General features: G+C 33.0%; 1 protein-coding gene and 1 long non-coding RNA gene across 3 annotated transcripts in view; one reads left to right on the top strand and one right to left on the bottom strand.

Annotated features, from left to right (window-relative positions):
• Positions 1 to 4340: 4340 nt before the first annotated feature.
• Positions 4341 to 27536, top strand: part of LOC118181509 (uncharacterized) — a 48710-nt gene continuing 25514 nt past the window's right edge. The window contains exon 1 of the long non-coding RNA XR_015044136.1: positions 4341 to 4589. This is a non-coding gene — a long non-coding RNA (uncharacterized LOC118181509). The remainder of the gene's footprint in view (positions 4590 to 27536) is intronic.
• Positions 22412 to 27536, bottom strand: part of LOC118181508 (ribosome biogenesis protein WDR12 homolog) — a 46914-nt gene continuing 41789 nt past the window's right edge. Inside the window, exon 13 of one of the 2 annotated variants that reach the window (XM_035350665.2) lies at positions 22412 to 27265. In XM_035350665.2, coding sequence (XP_035206556.1) covers positions 27239 to 27265 — 27 coding nt within the window. In that variant the 3' untranslated portion in view covers positions 22412 to 27238. The remainder of the gene's footprint in view (positions 27266 to 27536) is intronic. The other variant, XM_085827198.1, reaches the window with a different exon arrangement.

Genomic DNA, 27536 nt, shown 5'->3' with positions numbered 1-27536 from the left:
GACTCGAACCTGAACCTCTCGAATACCCGCCGAGTCTGCTGCCGTACTTTAGGCGTAATGTGAAATCAGAAAGCCTTCACTTTTTTAAATATCTTTTTTTTTTATTATTATTATTTAATTTGTTTATTAGTCCAAAGAGGCTTCGCCCCTGAGGAACTATTGTTTTCGTTTCGTGATTTTACTTCGAATCACTCTGAATGCCCACTTCACTTTTCAAACTGTTGCCACCAAATATTATCGCCCTGTATTATATTTGAAGAAATTAAATAGTGAAGCATCTGCATAAATGTATGTTTGTTTCTCGCATTGTGATAAAACAGCGGTACCTACAGACAACCAGTTTTGAATGACGTAATCCTACTGCGAATACGGGCATCTGAAAGCCCAAATTTAAAATTTGGAATTTGTTTTATTATCCATTTCACATTTTGTAAAACTTTAACGAATTTTTGATTAGCAAACTCAAGGCTCAAAGCCAGCAATGGCTACGTAGTACAGAAAAAATATTTTTATCTCCAGTGCGTGAGACTGCGTATCGGAAATTCTAAAGAGATGCTCAATTTAAAATTATTTTTCGATATTGCTCTTGAACTGAATTTTATGGTTTAAGTGCGAAGAACATGATATTTAATAAATAAAGGTAAGTCACAAAATGTTAAAAAAAGCCCCTTTGGACGTAATTTAAAATCGGAAACCTTTCAGATTTTCTCTTTTTTTTTAATATATATCTTGCAATTTTAATTATTTCTTTATTTTATTCAGTTTATTATTTTCCAGTTTCATACACGTATATAATAAACTGTTAAGACATTCTTCAACTTTAACACTTGATACTTTACTTAAGTAGTTTCTCAGTAAATACTACAAGAAATGGGTGTAATAAACTTATGTAACGATAATCGTAGTATTAGAATAGAATTATTTCTGCCTGCGAAGAATTTTTAGCTCAGAAAGTTTTACCTTAGAATTCATTTTCCGGAAATTTGCAGAATTTAAACCTTAATACTTGAAGTGTAGTTAATGTAGGGTCTCAAATTGGCGACTGTCGGAATGTATGCCGCCTCTGAAGGAATTTTATGCAACCTGCGAAGACATTTAAATTATGCATTTATTGCAAGTATGGTTATAAGGTATTTCTCCCACTTTCCAAGCGTCCTTCGTGGTTCGGTGGAAGGCGCTGTTATTTTTCATCTTGCCTCTTTCTAAAAAATACCTAATGTCTCTACATGGTGTTGAAAAGATTTCAAGCTTTTGGTTACTACTCTTTGAAGGCTGAGTTTATATTATTTTTATTTCCATTAAAGACAAACTTGAAGGACGTACTAGAAAACCTGTAAAAGGAGCCAATTAACTGTTGTTGTGTCCATATTACATAGAAGAATGGTTCCCAGAGCGTACTCCGAAGAGAGGTTGAACTTCTATTTTCCACCCCAGTTTTGAAGAAGAGCCCTTCCCGGGGTGAGTGGTCCAAAGATCTCCCAAATTCTCTCCCCTTCAACAAAACCATACAAGAGGACTTCAGGCTCGCCGCATATTTAAAATGCTCCCATTCCACACGAACACTATATATTTACAAACATCATGTCTTCTCCGGGATTCGAACCCTTGCCTTTCGGTACCGCAATAGACTTCCCTAACCTCTGTACCGTCTGAGTGACGAGTAAATAGGGTAAAATGGCGGTTCTGCGCCAGGAGGAGCTGAGGCGGGGCAAGTGACGTCACAGGTGCAACATCATCCATGACATCATAACAGAGAGCGTAGCATGGACCTTATAAGAGATAGACTAATTCAGTGGGCATGGCGCGCGTCACCGACATGTCGGTAAGAAAGAGTACGGACGATCTGGTTTACTTTAACAGTGAAACCTATGGCGTTTGTATCACATAACTCTTTTTAATTATTAAATGTGATACGTTGTATAGTGATGAGATTATGAAAGCCACAGTTTTTTCCAAATAGGATTTAATATATCTCATTAAGGCACTTTTTACTGCATTTCGCACATTTTTTTCACGCGTAATACTTGTACAAACATCTTTACTTTGGTGAAACAGTAAAAATTCTAAGCACAAAATTTATGAACTTAATTTTGCGTACAAATAACGTAAAATTAAATAAGATTGATAGTACGTGATGCTTTGAAATAAATAAGGTAAAATTAAACAAGATCTGATAATTTTTTAAAAAAAAATTAATGATCATTTTCAGGCAGTGATTTTTCAAAACTATAATAACATTACAAAACAATCATTTATTTGATTATATCATCATTAACTTATTAACATTAAAGTGGAATATTTATTTTAGTAATTTATAAAATTCGGAGCATAAAATTTTCTGAGTGAAGGGGGAAAAAAAGTAAAATAAAATCCAGAAGCACTCAAATTTTATATTACGCACAAAAGGAACCTTTTTTTAACGTTTTGTGTGCTACCTATATTTATTGAATATCATGTTCTTCGCCTGTAAACCACATACATTTGAAAACAGCATATTTTTAGAATTTCCACACTGGAGATAAAACTGTTATTTTCCGTACAGTGCTCTCTCTGAACTTGTTGAGTTTGTTAATCAAAAATACGTTAAAATTTTACAAAATATGAAATAGATTAAAACAAATTCGAAATTCAGCCGTCCAGATGCCCATGTCCAGGTGGAGGATGACATTATTCAAAATTTGATGGCTCTAGATACCGTCGTTTTTGTCACAGTGCCGGAAACATGCATGTATTCATGCACCCCTTTGGGCTAATAAATTAGGTTAACAGTAAATAAAAAAAAATCTTATGGAGAACTCAAAATAAATTCTAAAAAAATAATCACTATAAAATTCAAGCAAAATTAATTATTACGGTTAAATACAATTTTAATATTAGAATTAAATGTATAAAAAATTTTAAGGAGTCAAAAGTGTTTATCACTATGATGTATTATGAAATATAATTGAAATAAAATTCATTTATAGAAATTGTGAGCTATAATACTCATCTATTATTTTTAAAATGTGGCACAATTTAGAATTTTATACAAAACTTTCAAAAATTCGTTTTAAAATATTTTAGTATTTTTTTACTTATTTACACCAATAAAAGGCATGAAAATTGCAAGAGAAAATTGCTTGTTCGAAATTTTCTATTAGTTCGGATTTAAAATATTATTTTCTAAAAGAAGCAGTTACAAATTTCCTTAAAGCATAGGAAAAGTTAAAAAAATATCCAGCCCTGAAAGCATGCAATAGCTTTATAATTATTTGGAACTTTAATTATGCTTGATAAATATGCTAAATTTTTAAACATCAATCTCAATTTCAAAAATAAAAATATGTAGAAATTCTAATTTATGAAATGAGGCTCTACAGCCAGCTTTTTCTTGACAATTATACCCGCTGCAATAGGCAACCAATGTTAAATTTCTGCAAGTCGTCCCTACTTCTCCGGATGTGATCAAGGTGACAGCCGGGAACGCCTCAGACAAGGGAGAAAATCCATTTGGGTTAGTCTCTTTCTTATAAGGTCCATGGAGCGTAGCCAATGACGTCATGAACGGAAGTGAGTTGTTTCAGGCTGCTGGTTAACTTCAGTTGTAGACCTCCTGCTGTGATTAATTTCACATTTAAATCTAGCTTTTTCACAATTGGCAACGGGTCAAGAGGAATATTTACTACATCTTAATTTTGATGATATTCCCATGCTGCCTTCTATATGCGAAAAAGCGAACTGTACGTTTTTTTTAACTTTTTAAAGTCTGCCGTTAAAATCATCCAATGCGGGTCTCTAAAAACAATGTATGAGGGAAAAAAAATACAAAATGGACTTCCCTTTAATGACAATGCATCATGTCATGAAAAAAGCTACATGATAATTTTTTTCTTATTTATTATTCTACTTTATTTTGATATTTTTATCTTTCCTAGTGATCCATGATCTTTTAACTTATTTCTTATATTTTCCCCTGTTCATAACATAGTATTTATTTACTGTAATATTTTTTAATGCTTAACGCTTTTAAATTGTAATATTTTATTTAATTTTCCACATATAATTTTTTTCATATCTTTCATAATTTTCAACGTACTCTGAGTTTTAACTTGCATGTTATATTTTACGAACTTAATTCTTAACATACATGCTGTTTATTCGTTATATTATTTAATTTCAGATGCAATTTCGCACCGTTATAGTTTTCAACATATTCTGAATTTTAACTTATTTCTTATATTTCTTCTTTATTATTCTTATATTTATATAAATAGTATATAAATAGTATCATCTAAAATAAGAAGGGGTAGTTTTATTATCTTCAACCGGTAAACAAGTGATTAGGAAAGTGACGCCTTTTAAACTACCACTACTAGGATATGTGCATATCCTTGTTTAACAAGGCCTCACTTCCCTAATCGCTTGCTTACCAGTTGAAGATAATAAAACTACCCCTTCTTATTTTAGATGATTCACTTTCATAAGGTTGGATACATTGGCCATTGTCTTGGGAAGCGTGATGCTACATTTCTAAAAACGTGAAATGTGCTTAATATATGAAATATGCATAGAATTATATAAAATTTTGAAAAGTTTCAAGTATTCTTTAAGTAGGTCCTTGAGTATTGTAGTCTCTGTTCTGTATGTAATATAGATTATTCAGCTTTTCTTATAGTTTGTATTGTGTAACTATAGTATTATGTGAAATTTATGGATGCTGTGCTTCGAATATGGAACTTAAAATAGTTTTGTGCAGTATAAAATGTCATTAATTCGTTGTAATAGTTTGCGTATGAAAAATATAAACTTCTATTTTCGGAAAAAAATACCAGAAATGTGTAAAATCATGTAGTACATTTGGTTGGTCTTCAAGTTCGACTGAATTGATATAACTTCGGATATAACTTTACATAAGAAAATCTAAAATGTTCAATGGGAATTCAAATTTTGAAAATAGTTTTCTATTTTTGATACTGTTTCATTGCACTAAGTCTTCTAGCTCTTATGAAATATTATTGTTATTCACAGATTTTCATGACAGATGAAAAATATTTGATTTTTTCCTTGAACGTTTTAGTGTCATTCAGTAAGCACCTGCAATTAAATTGGTATGGCACTCTCTAATTAATGTGAAATGATATATATTCTTTGAAAAAGATTGGGCTATGTTATTAGAATCTACGAAATAGTGAAATGTTTGGTATGAAACGATAAAAATTTTGCATGAAGTTCGGTATATGTTCACTCTCATTATTGAAGATCTCTTCCTAAATTCTGAAACAGTGATGTTTTCACTCTTATTATTTTCAAAATTTAGTAGTTCGTGAATTAAATAACTGTATAGATGTACTAAACCTTATGAAAATTCAAATATTTTATGAATTGTGATTGGTTTTACTTAAATGGTTTAGAAGTAAATGAGCGGTATGTTAGGCAGTTTCTTTCAGAAATATATCCGTATTTGGAAACTCTGTAGATAATTTGCCTTATTGAAATTGTTCTAAATTTTTAAAAACATATGGGTGATATGTTATCATCTAGAGTGTCTTTTCTCTTTGCAAATAGTATATAGAGTTATAATAGGAATTGAATCTTCTTTCTATAGCAGAATTTATTAGTATTTCTAGAAGAGGATTTAGAAAAAAAAAATATTCATGTTTTTGTAAAAAAATAATGTAGTATCTGGTTGTCGTTATGGTAGAAAGTGTTATTCAAAAGTTTCAGAGTGGTAAAGTATGATTGTGAAATGACGTTTTCTGAAAGTAATCAATGTATTTCTCAATATTAGAAATTAAAATAGTCAAAACTAGAAGTCTTTTACACAATGTGAGCATGAAAGCCATTGAAAAATCTGTTGCAGTCGTATAAAATTTAACTCGAAGATGAAAATTGTTGCTTGCATGATTAAACAATATCAAAATTTGGTTTGAAACTAACTCACTGAGTGCTACATGTAGATGTGATCGTGATTGTTTCAAGTTCTTTGAGTAGAAGATATGCCGTTTTTTAAGTAAAATTATTTTCCTTTTCCGATGAAAGTAAGTCTAAAGTTAAATCTTTGGAAAAGTGATATATTTTCAGATTTTTGTCTGTTAGAAGAAATGCGCATGCTTACATAAAAATAAAATAGGAGTATGACTGAATTTTCTCGTTACTAAAAAAGGGTAGATTTAGAAAATAAAGGAAAATTTCTAAAAACGTTGTTTCATTACCTTACTCTTACTTCTTAAAAGTTGATAAGTTATAAGAAAAGTCTTTTTAATCGTATACAGCTTATAGGAAATGACTTGTTATTCAGGTTTTATATTAATGCATTACAATATTTTACATTTCGTTTAAAGTATTGGTAAGATTTTACTGTTCCTAATGAATGGGATTTTTGTAGTGTGTACGTGGATATTTAATTGCATTTATCTTAATAATGCTTGGGAATAATTTGATAATATGTCGCATAAATATATTTTCTTTTTAAAATCTTAATTGAAAATTAATTAAAATTAGTTAATTAGTATTAAAATGTTAATTGTACTACAGAATGATTCATGACTTTTCTGTGTATACTGACGAGGGTAGATAAAGTGAACTTCAGGTTTTTCCCACTGATAGTAAACCTGAAGCCGATAAAAATCTGTTAAGACTCATGTTTAGGTAAATAAGTTGCTTTCTATAGCACATTTTCTAAAATTTGTTGGAATTCTGTGTAAATAACTAAAATTCGGTGAAGGTTATATCCTCATTTGGGTAAAACCTTAAATATTCTATAGTGAAAAATGCTTCTATCGTATTTAGTTCTTAAGAAAATAGTTCTAAGATAAGTACTGCGGGAAATACTGCAAGTGAAGATGAATGATTTGAATAGTCTTTGGAGTTTTTATTTCAGAAAGAGGTAATGTTTAGCAAATTACAGTTCTCGAAAATGCATAGAAAGTTCCCGTAATGCAAACATATATGTACAATTAAAAGAAAACGTAACACTTATTTGGGTGTAATTTTTTATTGAAAAGGGGATATTCCTCATTAAATGTGTATTAGTAAGGAATATTTAGCTGATATAATGAGTATTGTACGAAGAAATTTCTGTATTAGTGATGAAGAAGGTTAAAATATTCGAAATTATAGTTGAGATTTGGGTAAAATGTCTCTTTCTCTCTGTGGTTCCTTCTGTAAATATGGGTATATTGGTAATGATATATGTTGTGTAAAGTACCTCACAAGATTTCGTTCATAAGAAAATAAATTGGTAAATAAATTAATGCAAACTGACATTTTCGAAAAGAACATTTTAGTCTAAGAAATTAAAAAATAGTCTAGATGTGAAATTGTCTAGTGAATTAAGTTGGAACTGAACTAAGTTAAGAAAATGTGTTAACATTATGCGTTAGAAATTAATGCATATCAATAAAACAAACTTTCAAGAGATGAAATGGTAACCAATGGGTAAAATCGATGGTCATTCATCTCTTATTCAATACTGTAAATGTTTATCTTAGAAATTTCTTTTATACATGTAACGTCAAAGTTCGTCCATTTCACATGAAATTCGTTCATGAAGGTAGAAATATCCGTACTTAGTGTAGGGAAAGGTAATAAAGTGAAAATTTACATAGTCGAGACATTTAAAGTGATGTAGAATGCATTCAATTAGTACAAATTACTGAATTAAAAGGTACTGAGCTTTCAAAATAATAAGAAAGAATTTTGTATGAGTACATGAAAGAATGAATATGGGTCTAAAATTATGCATGAAAGTTGAGATTTCATTCTAAAAATTCGGAATCTATCAAACTAGCTTCATGAGAATCAAGATTCAAAACTGAACATTGGTAACACTGAAGAGCTTAAAAACATATATTTATATATAAAGGGTATTAAGAATTAAAAGGAAATGCCAGAATATGCAGGAAATGTTAAAGTTTGAAAATGCGAATGAAGTTAATAATGAAGTAAAGTAGTAGGATCAATCATGGTAAGAGTACTACAGAATGATAAATTGTAGAATTGGCAAATTAAAATAGTACTATAAAATATGGACTAAGTAAGGGCTATTCAACGAATTGGATATGAATAACAGTTAAAGGTTGTAAAATAAAATGCTTAATTGAAATCAATCTCTATTTTTAAGAAATTTAAGCATGCTAATTTAGCTGAAATAGTAAAATCACAAGCGCAATTACAATCACAAATTGTAAAACAGAGTTAAATTTTAGAGTATGTTGGAAACTAGAAAGAAACCCAGTGTCAGAAAAGTATAACAATGACATCTAAAATTATCTAAAGCTCATGCGTATGGTGGGAAAATGTAATAAACAAGTTCAAAATTAGAGTACTCTAAAAATTACGAAGGTATAAAATGTACGAAACATGTTAAAAATAATACCTAAAATGAAATAAAGCTCATACACATAGTAAGAAAATAGAGGAATTAAGCTAAAATTAAGAGCCTGTTTGAAATTAGGAAGGTTAAAACGTATGAAAGTCATGTGAAATTATAACAAATTAGTTAAAAGTCTTAGTATGTTGGAAACTAAAAACGATAAAAAAAAGAAAAGGAGTTAAATTTTACATCTAAAATTAAATAAGTCAGGCAAAAAAATGTAGAAAAATGTAATAAACAAGTTTAAAATTAAAGTAAAATGTTTAAAATTAAAGTTTAAAATTCAAAATTACGAAGGTTCAGAATGTACGAAAAAAGTTAAAAATAACATCTAAAATTAAATAAAGCTCATATACATGGTAAGAAAATAGAGGAATTAAGCTAAAATTAAGAGCCTGTTTGAAATTAGGAAGGTTGAAACGTATGAAAGTCGTTACAAATTAAATGAAAGTCATGTGAAAATATAACAAATTAGTTAAAATTCTTAGTATGTTGAAAACTAAAAACGTTAAAATATAGAAAAAAAAAATATAGAAAAGGAGTTAAAATTTAGATCTAGAATTAAATAAGTCAGGTATATCATGTGAAAATATAGCAATTATGTGAAAATTAGGACTATATTGGAAATTATGAAAGTTAAAATGTATAAGAGAAATGAAGTAAAAGTCATGTATGTAGTGTAAAAATATAGCAAATTAGTTAAAACTCAGAGTATGTTGGAAACTAAAAACGTTAAAAAATAGAAAATAAGTTACAATTTACACATAAAATTAAATAAACGTCAGGTATATGATATGAAAATGCAGGAATTATGTGAAAATTAGGACTATATTGGAAATCATAGAGGTTAAAGTGTATGCGAGAAATCAAGTAAAAGGGCATGTATATAGTGTGAAAATATAAAATGGTTAAAAATTTGAGTATATTAAATAGTGTGAAGGTTAAAATGTACAAAACAAGCTAGAAATGTTACATCTAAAATTAAATACAAGTCATCTATATGATTAGAAAATGTATGAAATAAGTTAAAATACAGAATATGTTGAAGATCGCTAGCGTTGGAAAGAACGAAAAAAGTTAAAAATTACGTCTAATATTGAATAATATAATACACGAAAATGCGTGTTTTAGTGTTTTATTAATTACACTCATAAAATATAACGAATAAGTTAAAAGTATTGCCTAACAAGTCTGAAAAAACTCTGGGTAAAATGAATTTAAGAATAAAAATGAGTAATGTAATGAAGATTACGGAAAGTATATGTGATATTATGAACAGAAGATTTAAGAAATATGGTAAAATTCTGAGTGTATACGATCACTCAATCATTAAATTTGAAAATAATCCTCATTCAGGGTAACTAGGAGATAATCATCATATACGTAGTAAAACAGTTGGAATACGAAGAAAAAACACAAAGGCATTTAATTAATTTAAGAATAAAATTTATTAACGAAGGGAAATCACCTCCGATAAATCAGTAAAATATAATCTCTTATTAAATTGTGAAGACATGTAGCAGTTTTGCAGATATTCAGTCATAGGATAAATACAAGTAAGAAAATAATTATCTGAAAGGTTATAGAAGGAAACATTTTATTGTATAGCCATTTCCATTTAAAGAAAATAACTGCATCAGTCACTTAAAACACCTACTTGATATATGTTTTTAAGAACTCGATATAAGTAAGAAAGTGATCACATTATCACATGTCTAATAAATGCTTAAATCATCAAATTAAAAAATAGTACTCACTATGATTTGTATTTGAATAAACTTATGATTTGGTTTTAAATGTCTGTATGAAACCCATTATAGGTAGCAATATTATAGACATTCAACCTTAGGCAAGTAACAAAATAATTATTTTCCAAAGACTGTGAAGGAAACATTTTATTATATATGTGTTTAAGGAAATGAACTGTCACTTAAAACACCTACTTGACATATGTTTTTAAGAATTCAATATAAATAAGTTCACACATTACCATATAACTACTAAATGCCTAAATTAAAACATAGTACTCACTATGATTTGTATTTGAATAAACTTATAATTTGGTTTAGAATGTCTGTATGAAACCCATTACATGGAGCAGTATTATAGACATTCCACCTTAGGCGAGTAACAAAATTATTATTTTCCAAAGACTGTGAAGAAAACATTTTATTATATATCTGTTTAAGGAAATGAACTGTATCAATCACTTAAAACACCTACTTGATATATGCTTTCAAGAATTCAATAAGAAGTAAGTACACATTATCATATAACTACTAAATCACCTAATTAATAAAACCTAAGCACACGTTGTTTTTCTGTGACGTAGCAACTATTCTATTCCCATCCACCTCCTGATAAGGCTCCCTGTCTCCATTTTCAGATAAGCCTCCCTTCCACGGCTGAGCCTTCCTTCTCGGGAGCTCCCTCAACTCCAGATCCCTAAGACCCCTGGCTCAGAACTCTCATTTCCTCTACTTACATCCTATTGTATAATACTACAATTTTCCTTAACTTACAAAAAGCGAATATTTAATTATTAGTAATTTCAAAATAGAACTGGTATATTTTCACAAATAGTACCTTCTTTTATTCAAAACACCCCTTAACATATAACTTATTTTTGGGATATAAAAGACAGCTTATCATACGTTGCTCATTTGCAAACATCTTTCGACACTTCAGGTTTTTAGAATTTCTTTCACAAGTATTTCAGTGTCATCAGAAAATATGCTTGACATTTATGCTCAATTTAAAAGCAAGACACTGTTATAAGAATCTTTTTAGTAAAATTTATTACGCAAATAAACTCATTTTGTGTTAAATATGCATAAACACGTAGATTTAGAATATTTCTTTTTAATCTGACGCAAGATATGGTTTTTCATTCATGATATGGATTTCCTATTTATTTATTTGCGCATATCCTAAATATATAGAAAATAAGAAATATTTTTATTTTACAAATTCAGCTGTTAACCAAATACACAAATAAAAACCGCGATACACCTGCTGTTTTTGAGAAATGGACTTTGATGTCCTGTAGAGCAATATTTTCCAACGTGGGGCGGGCCCATGCCCCACAGGTGTGCAGTTCGATTGTTAAGGGGGGCGGGCAATTCAAAAATGAACTCGACCAGAGTATAAAGGGACAAAGGCCGTTCAAATTTCCAAATTTTCTTCAAGAAGTAGAAATTTTTCGAAATTTCATTTTTTATTCTCAAAAATAAAGAATAATATAAGTGATGTATACGTGAAAAAGTTTTTAAATTGCGATGCATTTTAAATATTTTATAAAGAAGTTTTGCTGTAGACATGGATATTTAAATGCTTAGAAATTTCCTTCTAAACCCTATCATTCAAGTTTCTTTCATGAGCATTTCAATTTTTTAATATTAAAAATTATGTATGCGCTCGAGGGAGCATAAGAATTTTAGAGAGGATTAGGTGAGGGGGAAAAAAAAAAAAAAAAAAAAAAGCAAAAAGAGGTTGGGAAACACTGCTGTAGGGTCTTCTTGTGTGTTTCGGGATCATCAACTGGTAGACCCTCCTGAAAGTCTAAGTAACAAATTCTCCTTAAGTCTTGAAAGAACAGATGAAAGCAGAAGAAAGTTTAATTAACTTTTTATTTTAACTAAACTGAACAAAAACGCACTCACTCGGTGCTCATAATTTAACCACTACTTGTGGCTAAGTAACTTGAAACTGAAAATAGGATGTAATACAGTCACAATAAAATACAGATTATCTACACAACTGGTTCCTTCTTTATCTAAACCGCTACATCGACTGCACACAGCAAGGCCGAGCCTAGAATATCAATATAATCTTAAGAAAGTGGCCAGCATCAATTCGGAACTAATTCTCCTACCGCGAACTTCCTTTCCTTTTTCCACTATTGCCGTATGTAGCTTGCAGATTGCAAGCTGTATACCGGCTGTCTTGAATTATTAAGGACATTGCAAGTATAGGAAATGCATGAGTGTGGCCGGAGGACAAGATGCAAGGTGAAAAAGGGCGTCATAACTTTGTCACGTGAGGCTGTAGAGGCATCTGGTAGGCTGGAGAGTTTCAGGTCCAAGTTTTGGTCCAAGTTTCAGGAACAGTGTGCAATTTTACAGATATTCAGTGCGTAAAATCATCAAAGTGCATTTTTATCACAATTAGAAAGACTACATACAAAAGATAAATAAGTAATTTCAAGTTAAAAATATGCAGGGAGTCCATCAGAAGCAGTTAAAGATATATCTCAGTAGATATCTTCTGACTGGCTGTTGAGATGAGTATGCGAAAATCATGAAAAATTTACTATTTACCAAAATATTCAAATTCTCACCATCAATGATGCCTATGAAAATGCCACTCGTAAGGTTCCAGCCGAGCGCTACACTGGGAAACTCCCGGGCTATATCAGAGACATGATCAAGGAAAGAAATAAATTGAGAAAGAGATGGAACCTTACATGGAATCCCCAGCTAAAAAAAAATCTGAATAAATGTAATAGAGACATTAAAAATTGCATTTCTCAGCACAAGAAAGAGGTATGGAATGAAAAAATCCTTAGCTATAACGAACCGAATAGTGACTTCTGGAATTTTCCCCCGTAGAACTGAAACAAAAAGCTCATTTACACGAAGCATAAAATGGCTTTAACTAACGCTGAAAAGGCTGATACTCTTGCAGACCATCTCGACAAGCTATTGTCGCTCAATGATAGCCCTTGTGACTTTGTTCGCGAAGTTAACCACTTCGTTAATGATTGGCTAAATGCCCCCACGGTCCGGAACTGTCCTGAATTCACTTCTCCCAAAGAGGTCATGGATATCATCAAGAGACTCAAGACGCAGAAAACCCCGGGCCACGATCAGATAACAGATCTTACTATTAACTACCCTGCCCTTGAATATTATCACAAGATTCACTTGCATTTTAAATGCTTGCCTGATGCATTCTTACTATCCACAATGTTGGAAGCAAGCTAAAATCATTTTAATTCCTAAGCCAGGTAAAGCACCATGAAACCACAGCGGTACAGACCCATAAGTCTTCTCCCCGGCTTGGGCAACATTTTTGAACGAATTATACTGTACAGATTACATACTTATCTTGAGAAACTTCTTATGGAACAATTTCGATTCAGATGAGGACTTTCCACTATAAAACAGCTTGTCAGACTTGCGGAGTTCGCTGGAGGGGCGATCCACGACAAGCAATGTGTTGCCCTCCTCATCCTGGACTTGGCGAAAGTTTTCAACCGCGTCTGGCATGAGGGGCTCATTTACAAGTTGATCTCCTTTGACTTCAGTACAGAACGCATTGAAATTATCTACTCCTTCATCAAAAGTTCTATGTCTCCGTCGGTAAAGATTCTTCAAGTCAGAGAAATATTAACGACGGCATGCCCCAGGGCTCAATTTTGGGACCGGTGATTTATCTTTTTTATGTGGCCGATCTTCCTAGAGATCACTTAAATTACAATTATTTTCTTGGCTGCTACGCGGATGACACCGACTCAGCAGCAAAGTCCATGAATGCCGAAAGGGCCATCCAGAACTTACAAATCTTGATGCCGCAACTTGAAAGCTGGTGAGTCAAATGGCGTGTGGAAATAGATGGCCGGAAGTCCCAACTTCTTTTGATTAGAAGAATTCACACCAGGACTCTAGTAGAGGCCAAATTGCAGCTATTTGATGTAAACATCCCGATGTTTAAAAATGTTACGTACCTAGACGTTGTCTTTAATAGTAAGCTTACTTGGTCCGATCACATCAAGAAAATCATTAGCAGGACCACGGGAACTATTAATAGTCTCATGTCTTTGCTGACCTTTATAAGAAAAGGCATATTTACACTACAATTATTCGCCCAGTGTTTAGCTATGCTTCACCGGGCTTGGGCAGCCTATTCTAAGAATGACATTCATAAACTGCAAGTAATGCAGAACAAGTTCCTGAGAATTATAGATGCGCATTTTTACGTTCCCAACAGTACTCTGCATAAAGATCTTAAAATTGAATATGTTGAAAGTACCTACAGCTCCATGAATGACAACTTCTTCATCAAATCTCTCTCTTATTCCCACCTTCAAAACTTCAACAGCTTTGATTACACGATCTTCGTTGAGGATAAAAATACTCGCCCGTATGCAGCTCACCTTCACCACGGACACTAACTTCCCGACTCAGCTTTCAATTTGTTTCATGCTCACTTGCACAATCTCAACACTGCGTGGCTTTTTTTTCAATTTTAATTGTAAATTTTATTGTACTATACTTTTTAAATTCATGCAATTTTATTTGCTAATTTCATTTTCTCTCGCTTTTGTAATTTTCATGTATTCTTGCTTTTAATTAATCGTATTTAGTGCTTTTACGGGTTAGGTATTGTTTTACTCGCTTCTCTGTCTACTCATCGCTCGCCTCTCAATCGTCTGTTTTTGGTTGATTCCGGGCTTTGCGGTTCTTGGTCGCACCCCCTTGCACACCTTTGTCCTTCTTGCGGTTATGCTGTAATGACGAGTACACATCTTGCGACTATTGGCACTATTTCATTTGCGATATTGCTGTCCGATTTGCAATTTGCACTGTCTAATCTAATCAGTGCTTAGTATGGCCAGGATATCGCGCTGCAAAAACACAAAATCATATTTTTCCAGTATACTAAATGTTGAAATAAATAAAATAAAATAATTTTGGAGCAAATAGGAGCAGTGAGAATTCTACAATTTACCGCGATCTTTTAATACTGTTTCCAAACTCACTTAGTTTTGCATATACGTCATTAAATTTACATTCTGGCAGAAAATTGAAATCAGAAGGGTAAGGGAAGTTTCTAAAACTAGAAATAATTGGTTAGAATAAAATACGGTTTTTACAATGCTTCTGAAAATGTAGATGTTGTTTATCTTTAGTGCGTAATTATTTTACAAAACACTGTATTTAATTATAAGCTACTTTACTGTATACAAAACACATTACCACTCGCATACACACATATCACTACAACAACGTTTTGTACCTAAACTGATGCCGGGTATGTCAAAGTTTTGTTTAAGAAAAACTTCGCTGTCTTTATGCATCTACACTGGTGTGCAAAAATTAAGGACGAAGTCGAAAAATTAGCATATCAGCTGAACGAAGAGGCAGAGCGGAGAGAAACACCAATCAGGAGATTAAGTAAGGTGATGTACGGTAGCACATGCGCAGATATGCAGATCGACGCAATGGGGGAGTGTCTGAGTAGTATAAAGCATGTTGTCGGTGTAAGATCAGTATTTCTGGCAGAGAGATTGCACGCCGTATAGCAGTTAAAATCACACCGAGTTGCTGCCTGAGCGAGAAATGGCAAATAATCAATCTGTTAGACGACATCTGGATGCTTTTACCCGAGGTCGAATCATTGGGAAGTTGGAGGAAGGCCGCAGTGTGACAAGTGTGGCTATAGAGTTCGGAATTGCTCACAGCATCGTTTCACGACTTTGGAGACAATTTCAAACTACAGGAACAGCTATCCGGGGGTTTAGTAGTGGTCGTCCACGAGGAACCACACCCGCAGATGTCCGGTATATTGCCTTACAGGCCAGAAGAAACAGGCGGCAGACAGCGGGAGAAATCGCTAGATACACGACACAGGCGATTGAACGACCGATTTCGCGTTTTACCGTGGCCAGAAGACTGCACGGTGGTGGTCTGTTTGCACGACGCCCTGTACGGTGTGTACCTCTAACGCCTGCCCATCGGAGAAGGCGTTCTCTGTGGTGCCGGGAACACCGGAATTGGAGAGACAATGAATGGGGACGAGTACTCTTTACAGATAAGAGCAGATTCAGTCTGAGTAGCGATTCTCATCGCATACTCATCTGGAGAGAGCGGAGAAGCCGCAATCATCCCTCGAACATCATTGAAAGGGACAGGTATGGAGGTGGCGGTGTTCTCGTTTGGGGAGGCATCATGCTTGGTAGTCGTACAGACCTTCACATCTTCGACGCAGGTTCAGTCAAAGGGACCCGTTATTGTAACGAGATTCTTCTTCCATATGTGCGTCTTTTTAGAGGCGCTATGCGTCCGCATTTCCTTTTCATGGACGACAATGCGCCATGTCATCGCACAGTAGCTGCCGAACAGCTCTTAGAGAGTGAGGATATTGAATGTGTGGATTGGCCGGCACGATCTCCGGATCTCAATCCCATCGAGCATGTATGGGATTTTCTAGGCAGACGCTTGGCAGCTCGTACCCTACCACCAGTAACGATTCCGGAGCTTCGATTGGCGCTGCAAGACGCCAATCGAATCGATATGGGCAGCAATGCCTCAACAACTCATTGACACCCTCATTCTCAGCATGGGCAGACGCTGTGAAACCTGCCTAGCAGTCAGGGAAGATAATATCTCCTATTAAAGACCGGATGTTTCTTGCTGGACACCCATCACAGGGATGTTTCGGCCTTCAGTCGCATTGCGCTCCATGCTACTTTTTCAATAGAGCTTCTTTTTATCCCTCTGATTTCTCTTTTAGTAAGTGTTGCTTACATTACTCATGTCCTTACGTATTGGGGATCTTACGGTATTAAATGTGTTGATTTGGAAAGCTTTTGTACAAAGTTATATTGAAAAAACCGCCTCGTCCTTAATTTTTGCACACCAGTGTATATTTTAGCAAAACCGTCAGGATAGTAGTTTTAGATAATTTCTACTACTTAAGAAAGCTACGTATTCTTATATTATTTAGAATTGTCACTAAATCATAAATCGAGGTTGATAGATTTAATTCACGCAGAGTTAGACGTGGAGTTATATGAAGAATTTTATTCGCGAAATGAAGCTGATATTTTTCTAGAACTATGAATTTAAAAGTATTATATTCAAATTAACGGGAATTAGTATATTCCACGAAGAAAAAATTTTGGTAATAAAGGAATTAGTTTTTCTAGCGCATGAATGACTTGATCAGTTTCTGAAGTTCTCATCTTGCTATTTAAAAAGAATGAAGAAATTTTCATTCCTACACAATTTTAAAGTTTTTTTTGGATTTCATTTAAAAAAAAAAAAAAAAAAAAAAAAACCAACTTATTCATTACGGCATCTAAAACACTGAATGGTGTCCAAATGCCTTTAACAGGCAGCTGATTGTTTTGCCTTATAGAGTTATACAGATGTAGAGTGCCAAACGAATATCTCGAGTAATCGCCTTTAATGTTTGGATAACTTTTTGGCCCATCGGCTGAAGCGAGCTGCTGGTTATACTGGAACAAAAAAAAAAAAAAAAAAAAAAAAACTGAATGGTTTTAGATTTTAAATTACGTCCGAAGGAGCATTTTTTTAACATTTTATCTGTTACCTTTATTTATTAAATATCACGTTCTTCACACTTAACCCATAAAATTCAGTTCAAAAGCAATGTCGTAAAATAATTTTAAAATGAGCCTATCTTTAGAATTTCCGATACAGATAATTTTCAGTAAATAATAATATTTTAAACAGATAATTTTCAGTCTCGCGCGCTGGAGATGAAAATGTTTTTTTCTCTACAATGTTGCTTTGCCCGCTTTGAAATCCTTGAGTTTGTTAATCAAAAATTCGTTAAAGTTTTACAAAATATGAAATCGATACGAAAACAAATTCCAAATTTGGGCTTCCACATGCCGATATTTGCAGTAGGATTACGTTATTCAAAATTTAATGGTTCTATGTACCATTGTTTTATCACAATACGAGAAATATACATACATTTATGCAGATTTTTCATTATTTAATTTCTTCAAATATAATGCAGGACTTGAACCTTTGGTCACAACAGTTTGAAAAGTGAAACGGGCATTTATAGTGAACCAACGCAAAACGAAAGCAACAGTCCTTCAGGAACAAAGCCCCTTTGGACTGAAAAATCTGAAAGGATTCAGATTTTAAATTAGGTCTAAGGGGGGTGTTTTTTTTTAACATTTTGTGTGCTACCTTTATTTATTACATATCATGTTCTTTGCCCTTAAACCATAAAATTCAGTTCAATAGCAATATCGCAAAATAATTTTTAAACGAGCATATCTTTAGAATTTCTGATACACAGTCTCGCGCGCTGGGGATAAAAATGTTTCCCATCCGTACACTGTTGCTAATGCTCGCTTTGAAATCGTCGAGTTTGTTAATCGAAAATTCGTTAAAGTTTTACAAAAATATGAAATAGGTAATAAAAGAAATTCCAGATTTGGCCTTTCAGATGCCCATAGACAGTGGAAACGTACGTTATTCAAAATTTGATGGTTCTAGCTACCGTCATTTCATGGCAATGCGATAAACATACATACATTTACGCAGGTTCTTCATTATTTAATTTCTTTAAATATTATACAGGGCGATATTTGGTGGCAATAATTCGAAAAGTGAACCAACATTTATTGTGAATGAATACAAAATGCTAAAACGAAATTGATAGTCCTACAGGGCAAATTGCCACTTTGGGCTAAATATATATATATATATATATACACTTTTATGCTGATTCAAAATCAATTAAAGCGGCAGAAGGATAACGGATGCCTTATCATTCAGAAGTACCATTTTGAAAATGGAAATAACATTCGACTTAGAGCATAAAATGATGGGGAAGCAAGTCCTCACAAACTGAAGCTGTGGAGTAAGAAGAGAGAGACAAGACAGAAGCTGCCACCCAAGCTTTAAAATTTGACTGGAAAGTTAGCTTTATACTAACTTTTTGAATTTTTACAGTAATGCCACTTACATCGCAGTGTCAATCGATCTTTGAATCCTTAAAGCCTGGAAAGATTTTCTTCTTCACATCTTTTCCCAGAATAGAGTGATCTCGTGCACATTAAATGTGGTTTGGCTGCTTTGCCATCCTTCTCTATCATAACATTTAGTGTTTCATGAAAAAGAGACACATAATCTTTATCTTAAATTTACCTCCTTTTTGGAAAGGTGTGCCAATAAACCAGTCGAACCGTCTGCTGCTAGTTACAAAATTTTCAGCTTCATTCTCCTCTCCAGCTTCTTTTAACATCTCAAAAATCAGTTTAATTCTGCAATACAATGTTTTGATAAGCTTTCCCCTCTTACTTGATTTTCACACTATAACTTCCATCTCTCCAACAATACCCTGATGCTTACGAATTTTATTTCATTTTAAAGATTGCCATTTCCCACAGCTGCGGGAATTCTTTATTTTTCGGTTGCTCTTACTGTAGATTCTGGAGCTGGTATTTAATTGAATGGATTTTCCTTCTTTAATCAGAATCCACCAATAAAAATTCATAAAATGGCCCTTTTTCTTACATTTTTTAAAAATGATTAATTCAAAACTATAGTGTATATATTCTGTTACATTCATTTCTGGAAAAAAAATTCTTGAACGCATTTACTCGGGTGTGGAAATAATTTCAATCGATGTACCCGAATTAACTCGGTTGAGTGCATTAAGAGGTTAATAATATTAATCCTTTGACTACGAATTAAAAAAATGTTACCATGTTTTCTATCCAATTGAACAAAATATGTCATAAATAAGGTAAATTTAGCATTTGGGATTTTTTTGACAAATGGCTTTCAAGCCAAAGCCTGGGACACATACATCCCAGCCACAGTTAATGGTGAGATACTTATGTCTCACACGTAGGATGGATGTACTATAAGCAGACTTATTATTATAGAAAACTTTATTATATGAAATAGATTTACATCATGTGATGATACACAGGGCAAAGCATTCGTTGCATAATCCAACATTACATATTGGGCAACTCATATTTGTTCTTTTCTCTATGTTCATTAGTGTACACCGAGCACAGCGACGTTTTGATTTTTCTAACTACTGGAAGATGGTCCCCAACATTCAGTTCATTTCTTTTTTAAACATTTAGTGGGACATATATGTCCTGTTAGTAGTCAAAGGGTTGAATTTACATTCCAGTATTAACATGAACGAAGTGCAGAAGAATGATTACTATCTCATTTAGACGAATGGCTGTTTATTACATTTTATTACATAATTTAACACAAAACAACATAAGTTGATTCACATCCCACTCTGAAAAGGAAAGTTTGATTTTAGTCAAACATTTATTTAGGTAAAAAGAAAAAAAAAAAAAAAAGAACTTTAGCTTGACACAGATTTTTTTCAATAATTCTAGTGGTTTTGAGTTATCAGATACAGGTCCCTTTCTTCAGGAGAATCCACAGCTGTTAACCCAGAAAACATCTATGCAAATCTAAGTTTGCTTTTTTTAATCCCTAATTTTTAATTTTACATTGGCAAATTCTCTTCCAATGAAAAATTAGAGGTCAAATATTTCCCAGAAACTTCATGAGTGGTTCATAAATTACTTCTTGAATTAAAGCATTATAAGAAGTTCATAAACAAACTTTTGGATTTTTCCAATAAAATTGCTATGAAAGTGTTGATGTTTCTAGTTATATTATTTAAATTCCATTGTCTATTTTGAAGGATAATATTTTCTCATTGTTTAATTTTATCAAAACAGCTGTGGACAAATGTGATCCCAATTTAAGAGTACCTAATGTATTTAACAAATTACATATTTGTATAGCATATAGATAGATCTAGTACGAACACCACAGAAAAATTGAGAATTATAGTTTGAACTGCTAATTTTATGCGTCATTTTTTTAATAACTAGTGATATCTTTTATGGCCAAATAGTAAGCCCCAATTCTCTAATGAATCAAATAATGCTTTAAATTAAAATGACCAATCAACATACTTATGTTCAGTACAACGTTCAACCTTTGCTATCAGCCCCCAATGATATGTCTCGAATATTTTTTTTATGTGTTAATAATAATATTAAATTGCCTTGAGCACACCAACAGAACTTAAGCTTTTTTTTTAATATTGTTATTAATTTGTCGGTACAGAGAAAACTAAAAGATTTAACTGCTCAACGACCTGTCTTGGACAGTTTTTGACTGCTCTCATTTTTTAAAACATTGATCAACTGAATGCATCTGTAATGGTTTAAAATTGAAATGTCAATTTATTTTCATTTTTTCACATAGTATGCATATTTTTTAATATAATCTTTTTTTTAAATGTTTGTAGCATTTTTTGTAATTTCAGTTGGCAGTGAGTTACAGTAAGTCTTTTTATTAGTTCAGAATGGAAACAATTAAAAAAATAAAATATATGATTGATGTTCCTTTTTTCTTTCTTTTCTTTTGAGTGTTTCTTTTACTAAATAAGAAATTATGTAATTAATATTCTTGGAATATTGCCAGCTGCAGTCACACATGGACATCATACATATTTTTTCCCGTCGCTTTTCTGAATCATATTAACCAAGATGCTGATATCACTACTAACCCTAGGAATAATAACTAAACCAACAATAAATAATAACTAACGTAGACAACTCATGCCTTTAAATGCATTCATCTCATAACACCTTAAAATTAACATCAAAACAATTTACAGAATGAAAGCCATAATACTGGATCATGACAATAATGCTATAAGCATAATTTTTATGATCTAATTTTATGGATTGTATTATTGGAATCTTAAAATTCACAATTTTAAATATATAAAAATAGCATCATTCTGGTTTTCAAAAACAAAACTTTGAAATTTAGGATTCCATTTTAAATTGCTTTACAAATTGTTACCATTAACAGCTTGAAAACAAAGAATAATTAAACTAAACATTTGATAATTTCAGATACTGAATTAGGATTTGTGTACCTTTCATATATTTGGAAGTTTTTTTTTACAGCTCGAGGCAGTAACAATTTTTACAGGTGAAGATATCCAGAGCAAATCATTTGGTAACTTTCATCAATTTACATTCTAAATATGAATAGTATAGGACTCAATTAAAACTCAATACACAAGAACACTGTTCAGCTGATTGCATTCACAGCACATTATATTCACCTTTCCTTATAAAAGATGTTATTGTTAAGGGTTGAGGTATTTAACCACAAGCACTTATTTTTTCAAACCTATAGTCTGAATTGCTACATTTTACTCTAAATGACTATTACATTTGCAAATAAATAATAATGATGAATAAACGAGCAAACACACAGAAGCACAAAAATTAAAATTTATTTACAAATAATATTATAATCCAAGATTTAATTTTCCATTGCATTTTGCTCAGCTTCATCCTGAAATACAAAATATGAACACTAATTACGTTAAATATAAATACATACATGAAATAAAAGTATACATTTCATGTATAGATTTAAATGAAACTAAGTTCATAATTATACCATTTTTTTGTTTAATAAATATGTTTGAATGATATTTTTTTGAAGGCTTTAATAAAAGCAGTTCACCACACAATTCTTAATCATTTTTCATGTAAACTAAGTTTACATACATCTTTTAAAAATGCTATTTGCCTATGCTTCAAAAATAATTATTTGAATTAGAATACAGACAACTCTAATGGTAAAATGCTGTAATTCAAATTATTCTAAAATATAGAACATATTTAAAATCTACAATACCAGTGTTGTAAAAATAATAATATATCACCATCATCAGTACTAGATTTTATGTCATTTTCTAACTTAAAAAATACAAAAACATAGTTTGTAACTTACATAAATATGTAAATACACTCTGTCACAAAATATATATATACCCAGAACAAAATGAACTACTATTATAAACTTAACCTGTCTGTAGTGTATGAGGAAATTTATTTATTTATTTATCAAATGCCTGACAATTGACCAACAGGTCATTAGGCAACAAACTCTCCAATACTTTTTTACAATACAGTCCAAACTCTTAAGTGCAGAGTACACATCCAGATGAGCAGCATCCATGACTTGTGATAGGTCTCTGGAAGACCTTTGGAGAATATTTGTATCCTCCTTTTTTTTTTGACATAAGATCTGCCCTCTCATTTCCCTGAACGCCACAATGTGATGGCACACCCTGGAATGCAGCTTATGTCTGAATTCTGCTTAACAGCTCCCTGCAGCTTTGGACATGAGCACTTTGTTTTCCTAAGTTAGTGTATGAGGAGACGAATGATTACAAATTCAGAACAAAATGACATTTCATTAAGCAGTTATGGCAGGAAAAAGGTTACAAATCAGTAAGTACCACCTCTGGTAGCTATATCAGCTGAAACATGGTGTGGCATCAAATCAAATAGGTGACTTATGACCTCCTGTGGAAGATCATGCTATAATCTTTGTAACTGAACAGTTAATTTACCAATATTCCAAGACGGTTGCAGTTGATTTCTAAGCATGTCCCAAACGTGCTCCATTGGCGGGAGGTCTGGTGACCAGGCAGGCCACAAGAATACATCATATCCTTCAAGAGATTGTTGGATAGTCAGTATGTAGACAAGCCTTGGTTTACTGATAAATGACATTTGGGTGACTTGATAGCATAGGCAGTACAGCCAGCGTTAAAATCTCTTCCACATAACTATGAGCCATCACAGTGCCTTAAAGGATGAGTAGAGGTAATTGTGTATCCTAACAAATCACTCCCCACATTGCCACACCTTGTGTAATCGCCGTATGCCACTCAACAACAAACGCTGAATCATACTGCTGGCCTAGCTGCCTCCACACACGTGTGTGCTGGTTATCACAGCACTGAAATTGAATCAGGATTCATTACTGAAGATCTCAAGCCTCCAGTCGGTCACACTCCAGCTTGCCCGAGTTCGGCAAAAATCTAATTGAAACTGCCTGTGATGGTGTCAGCAGTAGGCCTCTTAATGGACGTTGGCAGCATATTCAAGTGTCAGCCAGTCATCTCCAAATGGTTTCCTTTGATACTACTAGATGCCTGGAATCCTTTCACTCGTTTCTGTTCCTGGGATGCCATGACCTTTTACGATGATAGTCTATTCCTTCCGCAATCCACTATCACCAATACCAAGCAACTACCACATCACTCCAACCGAGTTGGCAGCTGATATGCCTGTTCGATCAACTTGCTTCTTTGAGGTTTACTATACAGCTCTTCTCAAAGTTCGACAATTGTTCGCAATGCTGCCGGTTACATCTCTAGTCACAACACTGTCCATCCACATTACCAGATTCATTTCATTAGCCCTATGGCATGAGCAATCATGCTTTCAAACTCTCCCAGCTGCGCATCTCATATGCACATAATGTGCTTACCCTTGTCTCATTGGTATTGAAATTTATATCATTTGCATATCTCTTACCCGACTGTATTCCTGCAGAACTTCGTGATTAGGGCTCTCTTTCTTCTGGGTGCATATATTTTTTTGTGACAGAGTGTATATGTTACGTTAAAAGTAATAAACTATAATTGGTAATTACACATAATCACCACTAAATTTGGTAAATATGATAAATATCATAACTGACTGGGCCAGTAGAATAGAAAGCAGTTTTTTTTTAGTAGTTACTACTTAGAAAGATATTTTTTCTTTGAACACTATGGCATAAGAAACCACGAATTACATTTACAAACTTTGCCAAGTGGTCTTGACAGACAAATATAAACTTAAAGTCATTATCTGGTTGCGACTATTGTCAATTAGGTCCACCTGGCATCTTGAGTTCATCTCTTGAAACACCATTGGCTTAACAACAAGTCCTTTCTTAGGTACTTTGTTTATTTATTTATTTATTTTACAACTTTCACACAAATTTAAGTAAATCATGACTTCTTCAATAGTAATGTTTTTGAACTTTTCTTTTAACATCCTTTTTCTACCACCATGGCCTACTGATAAGCGTACATCATGAATTATGGTAAAAAGTTCTTCAAAGTACATGTAAAATCTAACATTAGAGCTGTCTTCACAAAGATAAGTTTTTCTACATTGCCTACTTTCATTACATCGTACCTTTTTAGTCTTCGATAATCTTCCATCTTTTTCCCACTACTTTCGTTTTTACTATTATTCACTTTTTTAACAAATCATGATATCTTTCTTTTGTCAGAAAACCACCGTTTGCCTTCTTAGTATCCATAATACACTGGTGAAATAAATTAAGAGAATTTGCATATTTGATCTATGATCTCCAGAACTACTGGACGGATTTTAATAAAATTTGGTGTGAACATAGGTTGATATAATATAAACAAAATAAACATTCAGCAATTATAATAGACACATATATTCGTGTGTAACATTCATGGGAGTCTGAAGATCTGAAACAGTGGTTGCAGAAGACACAAAAGAAATGGGTTAATAGGGGGTGTGGTCCTTTCTTACAGCCATACAGGCCTCACAGCGTGATGTCATACTGGAAATAAGGCAGTTTATCAGTGCCTGTGGCAATTGGTCCCACTCATTCCAGCAATGCTGTTTTCAGTTTGTGGATGGTTCTCGGAGGGGGGTTTGCGAGTTGCAATTGCCCTCCCCAGAGCATCCCAGACATGTTCAATAGGATTGAAGTCTGGAGATCTGGATGGCCAATCCATACAGCGAATATCCTCACTCTCGATAAATTCGTTGACCAGAAGAGCTCTATGTAGCCTTGTGTTATTGTCCTGTAAGATGAACTTGGGGCCCACTGCACCCCAGAATAGGCGAACATACAGCTCTAAGACCTCAACTGCCATAATTGTTGATTTCATGGACTTTGGAGGGTATGTAGTGGGTCCCTGGCTCTCTTCATATGAAAGTACGGTGAGAAACAGTGTTTGGGCTAAAATGGGACTCGTGGGTTAACAGAATGGTCGCCCATTGCTCCATACTCCAATCACTATGCTGCCTGCACCTTGCTAATCTGACTCTCCTGTCCATAGATGCGAACAATCGGTCTTCTGGCAAACAACCCTCTCTTATTCAGTCTCTTGGAAACAGTCACCCTTGTTACATAGGTTCCAGTGGCTGCATACAGGCCCCGAGAGAGCTGAGAAGTTGAAGCCCCTCTATTATGCTTCGCTAAAATGGACAAATAGCGATCTTCTCCGGCCCTCATGGCTCTTGGATGATTTTGCCCAGGCTTTCCTCAATGGATCCAGTATCCTGGAACTGTTTCCATAGATTACACGACGTTGGGCGTTAAATGAAACCCTCTGCATATCTGGACTTGCGATTAGCCTGCCTCTAGCCTCCCCACAATTCGCCACCTCATTCCATCATCTAAACGTTGGTGATTACTCATTTTTACTGTTCCGATATGAATTTAACCTATTGCCACAAGATAACATTATGAAATTTGCCGAGGTGTGCTAGCGAACGCAATTTGTCTTACCCTCCATGCGCTTATAAAGCCTTTTTTTCTGCTGGCTCCGCCTACACACACGTGTACGCTTACATATTTGCCCTACAAGATTTGCATTTTTATCTAGAAGTAATGGTTTTCCCTTCAGTTTAGTTCTTTTTGTGCAATTTGATTAAATATGCAAATTCTCTTAATTTATTTCACCAGTGTATTAACTAATTTGGAATTAAAACACTCAAGCATACCAGCCATTATTCAATATTTTGTAAACTACGTGAGGGTAGTGAAAAAATGTCTAGATGCAATGAAATGAGAACTACTACTAATATCATGTGATTGTCATGTGTTCATAGAAGCCAAGCAGTTGTGCAAACTGAACAAATTTTCATTAAATAAAAGTTAAGGACTTTTATCACATTTACCATTACAAGTTAGGAATTATGCAAACAAACCGGTAATTATGATAAATTTTTAAAAGTTAAACAAAAAATTATCATATTTACCAAATTTAGTTGTGATTATGCATAATTACCGGTTATTATATATAATCACTGGAATAATCACATTTACTGTAACATATACAAAAACAATAATTCATATCACAGAAGCATCCATGTGAGGATCTCTAAGATCTTTAAAACTTCTTTTTGTCTTTACTAGCAAATAAGGAAGAATTTATACACTGAAATTCTGTAAAACAATCTGTAGAACAAAGCATCTGGAATTACATAATCAAGGATTTCAAAGTCCCCTGTGATACAGAAGGATAAGAACAAGTATTAAGAATTTTTCATAAACTCCTAAAGCTTATTAAAAAGGGAAGGATGAAATGATTAGCAATCAATAACACTTTAGTCTAATATTTTTTAAGAGTAAAGTACAAATGCTTTTAAATATAATTCGACTTCACCATCTCATCATAACACAAAGTTAAATCAAGTAAATTCCCACACATACTGTGTAAAAACTTAACTTTTTAATTTCTTTGTTGCTGCATAATCTTTCTTAGGATTCATATCAAA

The sequence above is a fragment of the Stegodyphus dumicola genome, chromosome 11, assembly GCF_044657685.1.
Source record: "Stegodyphus dumicola isolate Sdum_Otavi_A_Nest chromosome 11, ASM4465768v1".
NCBI lineage: Eukaryota > Metazoa > Arthropoda > Arachnida > Araneae > Eresidae > Stegodyphus > Stegodyphus dumicola.
Note: the sequence above shows the minus strand (reverse complement) of the source record. Positions and strands in the feature narration are given on the sequence as shown.